A 12,589-nucleotide genomic window follows, 5' to 3' on the forward strand; every position below is an offset into this window, starting at 1 on the left:
TCAGTACACCCACAGCATTGTTGTCGCATTGAAGTGTGTCTTTCCAAATCTAATCTGAGATATTTTATCTAAGCTGAACTGTCAAGTAAAAGTTGATTTGCTTTTCCATAACCGGTACTTACTGCTACGCAAGGTATTGCTGCTCCCAGGAGTAATAGCAGCCATGTTGGAATCGTATCTTTGTCGTAGTATGGATATTTGATTGTGTCGTCGTTGCAAAAGAACCCACGACGAAAAGGTGTCATCACTTCTCCAATCGGTATTATTGGTATGCATACTGAAATAAAATGTACCAATGTAAAGTGTTTCGTCTTTCGTCAATGAACATGCATCAATACAGATTATGCTTTTTCACGCTAGTTTGATCACATGTGTAATGTTTCAATAAATTATGGTCATTATGGTCATTAGTTTTTTAACTGAAGTAAACTGCATCCTACTGTTTTTGAATTGAAGTTGAATCTCTACAGTGGAGGCAAAGGGTAAATATCATAATCGTATCGGAATAGGGTAAGACCCCCTACAAATTGCAATTGCAACATCCTTTTTTCTTGAGAATGCATTTTTGAGAATTAACCAGGACAATTTATTAAAGTTTACTTAAATCTGCCCTGAGCAAATATGTCTAATTTTCATAAATCAAATATGGCTGCCAGCAGTCCAACAAACATTATTAAGGTTATTATTATTATTATTATTATTATTATTATTATTAAGACTTAAATGGCCCATTAACTAACAAAGAATATCGATTGATTACTCTGGTCCTAGACTCCGTGAAATGTCTCATACATTACATGTAATCCAGTGAAGCTGGAGATCCCATACTGCAACGTCCTAAATATCCGTAATCAGAATTTATTGTTAAATTCAAACCTGTTGTGTTTCTAATTCATATCTACCACGGCAATCATGTATTTTGTTAATGGTTTTTCCATCATGTCATCGTTTGGTAATATTTACTGATTTAATATTCTGTTGACTGAGTCAATTGCTCATTGTGTGATGTATTAGTGTACTTGTACACAACGTCTGTGAAGGGGAAGAGTTGAAACGCGGGAAAGTAGCTATAAGCTACTTTCCCACGTTTCAACTCTTCCCCTTTTCCAACCACTTAGGGGACCCCTTAGTTCAGACTATTTCTTTCCATCTTAAGAGTACCTTCACCATGAACTTGCTCATTCCGACCCTCCATTTCAGCTGGTGTATATCTACTCTACGCACCCAGGTCAGTTTCATTCCATTGTACCTTTGTTTCAACCACCCTTCTTGTTTCAAATGGCTTACTGATCTTTAATTTTTAGTCATAGCGCTTTTCACTGTTTTTTATCACTACTGGTTTTTAATTTCGTTCCTTACTACTGTAGTTGTGGTTTTTTCACTCACTGTAGTTCCAGTTTTCATAAGTATTGTAATTCTCATTTTATTTCGTTTTTACTCTCAGTTTACTGTTTACCAGCCCGATTTTTACTTTTGTTTGTGCTCATTTTTATTTGTCAGCTTTTCCCCTGAAGAAGGCAATTTGTATGTTGCCGAAACGTCGGTATTTTATAAATTAAGATCATTAGAAGACAAGGAGTATTGGTTGAACTGCTTTCTTTGTTAATTTATCAAGAAAATTGATTAAGTCAAATGAAATTTATCAAATTTTATTGAGTAGTAAACTGACTACTTTAACCCTGGAAGTAGACCAAGCTACTGGAGGTGGTAGGGAAGACATTGACATCGACAATGACAGCATCTCTGTGTACATAAATTCTGTATGTGGTGACACAGACAGTGATATCATTTTGGCTGAAGATGGGAATTCATCCGATAGTGACAGCATTACAGGCAGACAAAAATGAAGAAGATGACCCAGTAAATGACCCAGTTGTAGAGTTTCAGCCAGTTCTTCTCTGAAGATATGGAAGGGGAACAACAGCCTATTGGTCAAGAAACGTCTATGGGGACTAAGTTAGGTCATAGAAGAGCATACCAGCTGTACCTTTTTGCTATTTTCCGGTATTTTGATGCAGAGTATCTGCTTCAATTTCAAGTCAAAATTGCCAGTGGCTTGGATGTCTTGCTGCCCGTGGTGTATTTTGGTTGACAAAGAAATTCCTGTCTGGAATAAAATGCTACTGTCAACAATAACAATGCTGACTGTGCACACATATGTTTAGGCCATGTTTATATCATGTTTCAGTGATTCGAACAAGAAATTTCATTTGGTACACAGAATAAAAATAACAATCAAAGGAAATTGGTACACAGAATAAAAATAACAATCAAAGGCCAAATTTTCAGACTTAATGAAGCTATAGTGGTTATTGTCGTTGCATCATATCGCATATCTTTTTTTACTAAATGCTTTGAGTAACAGGAGAGGGTTACTTATTTTTATGTAAGGATAATTTTCGGATAAGGGGGTTCACTAATTTTTGTGGAAGAACTTTTGAAGTGCCACTATGTTTGATTCACCGGCCTACCCAACAACCCCCTGTATTTTCTGTCCTATCCTTAAGTTGTTTTCATGTAGAAAAACGAAAAAATAATTATAAACGCATGACTTTCTTACATCACAATAGCAAAAATGTATCAACATAAACCTTCCTTAATCCGTTTGTAAGTCAAATATGTAAGTCTTTCAAATAAGCTTTTAGGTTCTTTAAAAAGACACAGTATATTTTAATGGAGTATTATCACGCACACATACTGATAAAATAAACTTTTCTAAGTAACATCAATTGTCATGGCCTTCCACGGTGCTGTTGAGGGACCATGACAAAAAACACCATACTTGTAATCATTAGTCCCACAAACGCCTTCCGAGGGACTTACAGGTTTGTCTATATTCGTCCGTCCATCCGTTGACGCAGATATGGCGGCCGTGCGACCATTTTGTTACAATATTTTCACGTAAGGAGCCATAACTCAGATGCATCTTAACCGATTTTATTCTAAGTTGCTACAAGGACATTGACCACTGTCATACATATGCACGTCAATTTGTTTCAGCATATGAAAAGTAAAGTTTGTTTGGTCAGAACCATGCCAACAGGCATTTGATACACTTAAAGCCATACTGCAAAGTGCTCTAGTCTTTTCTGCACCAGATTTCAGTGTGCCATTCAAATTAGCTGTAGATGCTAGTGTTACGGCTGCTGGTGTTGTTTTATTGCAAGAGGATAGTCATGGGACAGATCATCCTGCTTGCTATTTTTCGCGCAAATTTAACAAATCCCAGAGAAACTACTCTACAATTGAAAAAGAGTGTTTATCTTTGATTAGCTTTACAGCATTTTGAAGTTTATGTAACTTCTTCAAATCAGGCAATAGTGGTTTATATTGATCACAACCCTCTTGTTTTTCTGCAGAAATTAAAAGGCAAAATTCAGAGATTGTTAAGATGGAGTTAAATGTTACAGGAGTTTAATCTTAATATTAGACATATCAAGGGCAGAGACAATTTAGTTGCAGACTTTCTCATTCGTATTTAGAGATTATTGTTATTCACACTATTAATGTCACATTTGTAAAAGAAAGATTTTTCTTTGAAAAATTTTCCTTTTGAAGAGGGGGTGTGTTATGTATATCATTTTCCCCCACACTCATCATGGCCTGAGTTTAATTAGTCTAGAACATTCTCAAGGTCTCTGCACTTAACGACATCACAACCTTGAATTCAATAAGTGGTGTTTGGAATGTTCTGGAAATTTAATGAGTTGTGTGAGAGAGATAATTTTAGAACAGTAATTAGCATGTCAATAAAAGTTATAGATTGTTCTTATATGCCCTTATGTAAGCACATGGGTATAAATAGGGACGTGCACAGCTTGCAGTCAGACATTTTGGGATCGTATCTCTTGCGTGTTACTTCAAGTCTTTGGAAACTCCAGCAGTATTAATTTCAAGACTGTTCAAGACCTTCACTGCCAACGCTGGATTTATACTGTGGACTTTGTGCAACTTCAAGCTTGCAAGCCAAATATGACTGTTCATTCATCATCCGACTGACTGTTACAACTCTGAGACTGGAGGTTTGTCGTCCCAGCTGGGACATTTACTTATGTCATACATACGCATGTTGACTTTCTTTAAAGGTAAAATCAAATACATTGGCTGCGTTGCGGCCATTATGTTACGATTTTTTTTCATGTCCGCAGCCAGAACTCAAATATGTATGAACACTTTTATTCAAAATTGGTACAAGACCTATATCAAAATGTCTGTTTGATTCACAATCTACAGCAAAAATGCTGCCCGGTAGCCATTTGGTTACGATGTTTGTTCATTTGCAGAGCCATAACTCAGATTTATTTCCACCAATATCATTCCAAGTTGGTACAAGAAAATTGACCTATGTCATACATGTACATATGCACATCAATTTGTCTCACGACATGTAGTAGTATCATGTCAATTATTGAATATTCGTAATTACGCTGATACATCAAAGAAATACTTTATCAAATTTCATGAAACTTGGTACAGATGTTAAAGAGGCACTCCCACTTTGTAACTTTTCTTTAAAGGTAAAATCACATACATTGGCTGCGTTGCGGCCATTATGTTACGATTTTTTTTCATGTCCGCAGCCAGAACTCAAATATGTATGAACACTTTTATTCAAAATTGGTACAAGACCTATATCAAAATGTCTGTTGATTCACAATCTACAGCAAAAATGCTGCCCGGTAGCCATTTGGTTACGATGTTTGTTCATTTGCAGAGCCATAACTCAGATTTATTTCCACCAATATCATTCCAAGTTGGTACAAGAAAATTGACCTATGTCATACATGTACATATGCACATCAATTTGTCTCACGACATGTAGTAGTATCATGTCAATTATTGAATATTCGTAATTACGCTGATACATCAAAGAAATACTTTATCAAATTTCATGAAACTTGGTACAGATGTTAAAGAGGCACTCCCACTTTGTAACATTTTTAAAACACATTTTTTCAATGCCAACGGTCGATATTTGACATGGCGACTGTGCGCGGATCGCGAGATATCGATAAAAACATGTCCTCAAAAAAGTTAAAGTTTGAATTTCGGTGGCCCACCTGAATTCACCTTCCGAAAATAGAACATTCGGCACTGGGTCCATTATCAACTAAGCTATGGAGTACGAGTCTACGCTGACGCTGCTGTACGCCACAGCAGTACCACTCGCGTCGGTGAGCGGTCATGTCCCATGGGAGAAAGCCGAGTCCTACTGACTCAGTAAAAAAACGAAAAACAAAGTTTGCTGATTCCACCAGAATTCGCATAGGTGACTAGCACAGATAGGTGCGGTTGATATATAGTATGCATAATGGCCGCCGCGTGGTATGCGCGCATACCATGCGGCGGCCGCTATGTATCGAACCACGCGTAACTGTGTGGCAGACTACAAAATGTAGTCATCAGAGGCAACTAATATTTTACACGTAAAAACTGATATCTATGTGGTATTGTTTAAAAATTTAATACAACTGATTGAGAATAATGAAAACGACAAAAACTAAGGAGAAGTTTTAAAAATGAATTACCAGAGGTAAAGGCATTGATAATGATGTATATAAAGTCATCGCAGTAGGAGGTAAATTAATTGCGTCATTCGAACGTTTTTGGACTCCTTAGAATATCGTCAATCAGCACAACAACACACTTTCGGGGGATTTCGGGTCATAACCAGAAACGATCGTAAAACTTCGGGATGTGAAAAATACGCTCGGGAAATGACCTGTTTTTGTCCATATCTGGCGATCCGCACGGAGTCACCACGTCAAATATCGACTGTTGGCATTAAAAAAAATGTGTTTTAAAAATGTTACCAAGTGGGAGTGCCTCTTTAAGCTCATATTGCTTTAACAGTAAATAATGACATTTATAAGTGTCATGTTAATTAATTTGTTATTGCACATATAATGAACTTTCCTAATTAGAGTGATATGTCCACAAATATATCATCAAATTTGATGAAACTGGGTACAGATGTTGATCTCATAGTGTTGTAAATAGAATTCAATGACACTTAGCGGTATCATTTAAATTAATTACCAATTTGCAGTTACATGATGAATTTTTGAATTTAGGGTGAATGTCTAGAAGCACTGCATCTAACGTTATGAAATATGGTACCGGCTATAATCTGTCCGTATTATGATGGGATGTAAACATATTTGACAAAATACTGTCGATAAATTACTAATTTATTTTGGTTAACATTGGTTTATGTTTTCACCACCATGGAACTCATTCTTGGCCTTTAAGCGCCATCTGTATCGCGGTTTTTTTAATCACAGACCTTATTAATGAAGAGCACTTTATCCTCTCCGAGCACTTGTAATTAAAGTACCCATTAACAAGTGGGGACTATGTCATCAACGATGACTTGTTAGTCTATAGTATTAATCCCTCGGTGCTGATTTAATGTTCTATTTATTGAGTCGATTGCTCTAATGTGTGATGCATTAATGTACTTGTACACTACGTTTATTAAATGGTACCAATGTTGCAATGTTTGGAATTTGATTGTCTCAATTATCCGTATTTCTGTTGTGTCTGTGATATATATTTGTGTTTTTTCCACGATTTGTTTCGAAATGTGAAAATGCACTTTTGTGTATTTTTAGCAGGACGTATTAAAAGTGGTGTGTAGCTTTACTGTTTACTGGACTAACAATTTAATATGATAATTAAATCTGTTTTTTTAATATTTTCTATTGTGAGATTGTTTCCTCTGATTTCGCTTTTGGGTCTCCTGCTGTTAACTTAATGTAGTATCGCTGATCACTGTAATGACATTTCCTTATGTTATCAGAATCTACAGCTGCTGCTTCCCTATCTTTATTGAGGTTTTTATGAATTTGGCATCGTTGCAACAGTGCTAAGTTTTAATGTGATCGTACTTTGGTACTTTTTATTTTTGGTCATATTATATTTTCTGAAGTTAACACCGTGGCCGTCTAGAGCAGCTTCCTGGCTTGGTCTGCAACAACGCCTTAATTTGGCATGCACAGAAATTAAAGATGTCATACCCAGACCAAGATCATTTTTGACTACCTGAACTGTCTTGAAAAATATTGCAGCTGCCCCCCCCCCAACTTGGGACTGTTGTGGTGGGTTAAGCGCTTTGGCCCCAGGGACCCTCTCTCTCCAGCTGCCGTACTGTTGTCCCTTCTGGTCTGCTCCCAACTTCCAACGATTTTATTATTCCTTGTGAGTCAGATTGTATATGTTACTCTTAGGGCTGTCATGGAGATATTATGTACAACCATCCTGATTTCTTCATTAGAGAGACCCATGTACTTGAGGCATGAACGTAGAGTCGCATTTGTAAACCCTTTGGAATCTACTTCCACTGCAAAATACTGTGTCTCCCATCCAGCATCATGGCACTCTTGGATGAGTACCATATATTTGCACTTTTCCTGGAGTTTGCTGCAGCAAAATTTTCTTCTGCTTGAACTATCAACTCTATCACCACGCATTTTCTTTTTCTAGTCGAATAAATGATGACATCTGGTCGCTTTGCTGTAGCCGCAATTCCTGGAGGAAACATTTCAGGATTTATATCTTCATCCTAAACTATTTCCTAGTATTGACATTACTGTATACGAGAATTTTCCAAATCTCAAGTAAAAGCCCATTAATTTGGCTTTCCTCGAGCCCGCGCCCATAAATTAAACATTAATGGTCAGGGCAGAGTCTGTTATTTCCATTATATTATCAACGAACCAGAGAAAACCGTCAAAATTTGTGAAAATGTTCGGAGCGAACGACAAGTGGGCCCCAGAACTGAGCAATACGCGACGCACTGTCACGCGCGCTGTAAAATATTGGCAAATCCGGAGATATTTTCAGAAAAAAAATATCTCAACTTGGCCCACAAGTGCTCCATTTTATTTTGTGATTGATTATGATTTACGTTTGAGCTGTAAAGATACGATACTTTGAATTGTTAATCGTATTATTCATATTCACGGGCAAGTAAACAAACCATTACTGTGTATTTGTGGTCAGTCACGTGGTTCAGCTCGACCAATCAAAATACGACAGGCAGGGCATGGTAATATAATGTTAATGCATCATTAAGATAAATACGTTAATAGCATACTTTCCATCTTTAAATAGTAAAAGTTAAAGGACTTAACAGTTTCTCTTTGATTTATTCCTAGTTTTAAAAATATACTAGAACCTTATCTATACTGGATGCTTTTAAACAATGGGGCATTAATGTGCCTGCCTCATTGGAGTTATGCAAATTTTCAAAGTGCTTTTGTACAAATTGAACCTCTAAACGTGCTTCTTTATGTCCAAGAAAATTATTTAAACTTTGAAATCACTATTTCTGCCCAAGAAATATATTTAAACTTTAATAGTACTGAGATATATTGTTTATTAAGTGATTTACAGGCAAAATTGTTATTTTGTTGAAAAGTTGGCAGCCATATTTGATTTATTCAAATTATCAAAGTGCCTGCGTAACACATTATTACTCCTAAATAATCTTCTGTGCCAAATAAGTAATTTTAGACCTTGAATTCACTAAAATAGCTTGTCTAACATGTGTTATATGGCTAATTATGTTATTTTGTAGGACTGCTGGCAGCCGTATTTGATTTATGCAAAAAAGGCATAGTCCTCAAAGGTAGATTATGGTAAACTTTTAATATGTTATTCTGATACCTCTAAAAATGCATTCTGAAAAAATAAAGACTGCTGCGATTTGTGGTGAGTTGGATGCCAAACTGTCGTAGAGTAGTTCTTTAATTTTTTCTCAACTGACATTTTAGCCATGTTTCTGTGCAATAAATTTGACCTGACAACTTAAGGACGTGACTATAACAGCCATATCTCATTGGTCCTACTTTGTATTAAACTTTTCACAATCATTGCGGCACTTTCTTTCTGATCTTTGCTGGCACTGATAGAGGTCAACCTTTGATTTCAAATTGTAAACCAACAGTGGGTTCACCATGCATATGTATGACACCTTGCTACTGCTATCTGGGTATGATTTAACCTTGTTCAAGTCTGTTATTTGTGAATGTTTTAGTGGGGTGAACGCTGTATTTTGTGTTCTGTTTCCATAGAAACATATGAATGGGTATACGCGGAACAGGGAAGTTTTATCTTAAATCATATACGGCAGAAACTAACTTAATAATGTGCAGACTGCACGTTTTATCGCTTGGAAAACCTGACCAGGGCTGCAAAATTTCAAATGCAGTAGGTTTGTATGAAACAGAAGAGACACTAGAGAACCTGTTACAAATGATTTTGATTTTGATTTGCCAACTTGAACCAAGTCTAGGTATAATTTAAAGTTTCAAACAAAGTTGTGGGTGTCCTGTGTGTCTCCTGAGAAATGGTGCACTTAATTAATTTTTGGATTTCGTCTTACATTCAAGCGTGTTTACAAATACCCACAACATCACATAATTTAGAGATTGCACAAAACAGGTTTCCCCAGAACAATGAGATGCGCAATTATTCCATTATCAACCATCAAGATGGACAGCTTTCGAGTAATTTTACACACAGAACCTTTTGTAATAAATTTTTAGAGGCTCTTTACAGCATTGGGGTATGAGATACTGATTCTGATTTCCTTAAATGGACATGAAGTTGGTATGCTGGCAGTAAAAGTCCTAAATCGCTGACTACAAATATTTACTGATTAATAAAATGTAGAGTTGAGTGAATTATGGCGCCATAATCTGTGAGTACAGTGCTCACAGTTTATGGGCGCAGTAATTCACACAACTCTGAATTGTGTAATGGGTATTAATGCTTCGACAACAACAATAAGTAATGTTCAAATGATGATGACAATGTCTTGATAAAGTTTATCAAAACCAGTGAAATGCTTATTGAAGGTAGTTTTCGAACTAAAGAACATATTTCAGCTTACCTGTAACTTTTGATATTTTTTTCATCAGTTTCGTTTTAAAGGTCAACAACATCTTGTTGCTCTCGCTCCCAAAATGAAGTTGACATGCAAAGTATTCAATTTTTCAACTCAGTGTGTATATATGTAGACTTTTTATTGTTGAAAAGTGAATTCATATCTACACGAGAAACCAAAGATGAAGAATTACAGTGCATTTTAAGTACACAGATACTGTGTTGACAATATTGGTGCTTCAAAATGCTTTAGGGAGTAGAACAAATACTTGCACAAGTTTCACACTCACAAAAAAAGGGGTGACTACAACTTCAAGCTTAGTAACTGGTCCTTCAATACTTTATCTAGTTCATGTACAAAAAGGCGTGCCGTTTTCAGACTCAGTGACACAAAATTTTACAATCAAACTTTGAGCAGATGATTGTGAAATTTGAGCATAAATGGAAAATTTGCACAGGTAACATACCAAAAGACGATGTCAGGGTGACATGTTGGGTCTGGATCATTCAGTGATTTATCATAATAGGGCATCAGAAATGTAAGAAAAGTACCGTGATAAATTTGCAATCAATGACAGTCAGGGTTACAATTCTTAACTGATATGCCTGTCTAAACTATCACTAGTACAGAAATTTGCGAGAAATGGACACTTTCTATGGTTTTTTTTGCGAGAAGTAAGCGAGAATACATACTTTCTCGCAATAACTTAGCGAGAATTTAATTTTCTCGCAATCAGCTGGCGAGAACTGTGTTTTCTCACTCAGCATCTGCGAGAAACTGAATTCTCGCAATCAAGCAGCGAGAAATTTGTTTTCTCGCTCTGCATCTGCGAGAACATGTATTCTTCTGTGTAAGCATTTCACATTTTAAATTATGTCTGTACTGGCAGACATAGCTATTAGTGGATGGCTGGGTACCTCATATCTACATATCCGTAGTAAAATACAACATGACCATTTTCTCGATAGTATAATAATTAGAAGACACTAGTTCCCCTTATGTCGGCTAATTTTTAGTGAATGATAACAATGTGTTTTTCAGTTCTATCATTGAGGTATGTAGCTTAGTAACCTCCATGATCATGGCAAACCATGGTGCTGTGGAGGAACCGTGACAAAACATCATACTTGTAACATTTGAACATAGTATCAATCAGTGTATTTGTACACAGGTGGTATTACCCCTGATGCCAATGGACACAGGCCTATTGGATTTTCAACCTAGGTAATGCATATTTTACTCTTGCAATCAATGGCTTCTGGACACCCGTACCCCGATGGCAAGATAGTCAACTGCATTTCACTCGGTACACCGTACACGATGGATTTTTCAAAACCGCCTTGTCTTTTCCTTTCCCCAGAAGATAGGGGTCACTTATGCTGACCCGAAGTCTTGTGCACGTGGTAGTTGCCTAGCTAGTATGGATTGACCGTGATCCGTAGCATAACTTGTACTATACTAAGCATGATGCAAGCTACCTGAATATTCCGTATTTACAAGGAATCATTACCGTACAATTTTAGCAATGCTCATTAATATGATTTGCAAATAATCCACCTCGCATCATGCTTTAAGGATTTATAACACTTCCTTCTTTGCAACATCCCTTCCCACCTCCTCCGTTGCAACATAGAGCACGATTCCTCAACATACTACAGGTTTTGTCCAACCCACAACACCAGGTAAAACCTCGAGCTAATACCGTGGACAAAAACGACAATACTCCGCACTGTTTAAAATTCACTCTACTATTTGAATTGCCCATTCATACGGCAATACCGGTCGGATGATTGATTGAATAAGAATAACTTGAGAGATCTGGGATTTGGATCGCAGCAAGTCGCTTGAGTACGGGTGCTTCCGCATGGCATGTACGTTAAGAATCTCCATGTAATATGTTATTTGGACTTTGTTAATTATTAGGCACTTGTGGTGTCACAGGTAGCTAGAGAAATTATGTATATTAGGTAAAGACATGGGGGTAACGTTTTGAACATGACAATGAACCCACTGGACCTGGAAAATAATGTTTGCAACACTTACCAATCAGAAACAGTACGACATTCAGACCATATTGGCATTTCTTGTTTGTAATTTTAACCATGTTGTCGCCAGCTCCTGATTTTTGAACAGTCAGAAAAGATCGACGTAGTCGTCTCTGGAATAGAAGTCAAGTCGGTCCAAATGATAACGGGTTCGTTCACGATCTGCAGGACCGGTCAGCCAAGGTATCAGTACTTTCAGCCTAGCCTCCAAAATGACCCTAATGCATACAAGCTTCCGGGAGTGAGCCCCCTTGTTGACCAGACTGTAACTTAATAAAACACAACATTTTTACACACGCTCTAACCTAGTCTCTCCAGAGGGCTCTATACTCTTCCCAAGGGATATTACCGAAGGGCTCTGAACCCAGTGACCAAACATTAAACACCCAAAATCTTTGTATAATATAAGGTGTAAAAATTTCGATTTCATTAAACTTTCGTTATAATAGCTCTATTCCAATTTTCCTACTTTAGTTTAAATCGTATTCATTTTTCAAGAAATTCTGTGCCATATTGTACTGGAAGAAATAATTAGAATTACACTTGTTTTGAAATGTCAATTTGTAGAGATCAGTGGATTAATAAGAAGTCTTTTTTATAGAAAGCTGAAGTGCAGTCTCCACTTTTGGATTTCAACTGTCAGCATTTTAAA

The 12,589-nt window shown here is 36.7% G+C and overlaps 1 protein-coding gene across 1 annotated transcript in view; it reads right to left on the reverse strand.

Moving 5' to 3' along the window:
* LOC139138217 (phospholipid phosphatase 1-like) overlaps positions 1-12,151 on the reverse strand; it is a 40,778-nt gene extending 28,627 nt beyond the window's left edge. Inside the window, exons 1-2 of the mRNA XM_070706499.1 lie at positions 11,936-12,151; positions 123-277 (exon numbers count right to left, since the gene is read on the reverse strand). Coding sequence (XP_070562600.1) covers positions 123-277; positions 11,936-11,996 — 216 coding nt within the window. The 5' untranslated portion in view covers positions 11,997-12,151. The remainder of the gene's footprint in view (positions 1-122; positions 278-11,935) is intronic.
* Between the last annotated feature and the right edge of the window lie 438 nt (positions 12,152-12,589).

The sequence above is a fragment of the Ptychodera flava genome, chromosome 8 (assembly GCF_041260155.1).
Source record: "Ptychodera flava strain L36383 chromosome 8, AS_Pfla_20210202, whole genome shotgun sequence".
Lineage (NCBI taxonomy): Eukaryota > Metazoa > Hemichordata > Enteropneusta > Ptychoderidae > Ptychodera > Ptychodera flava.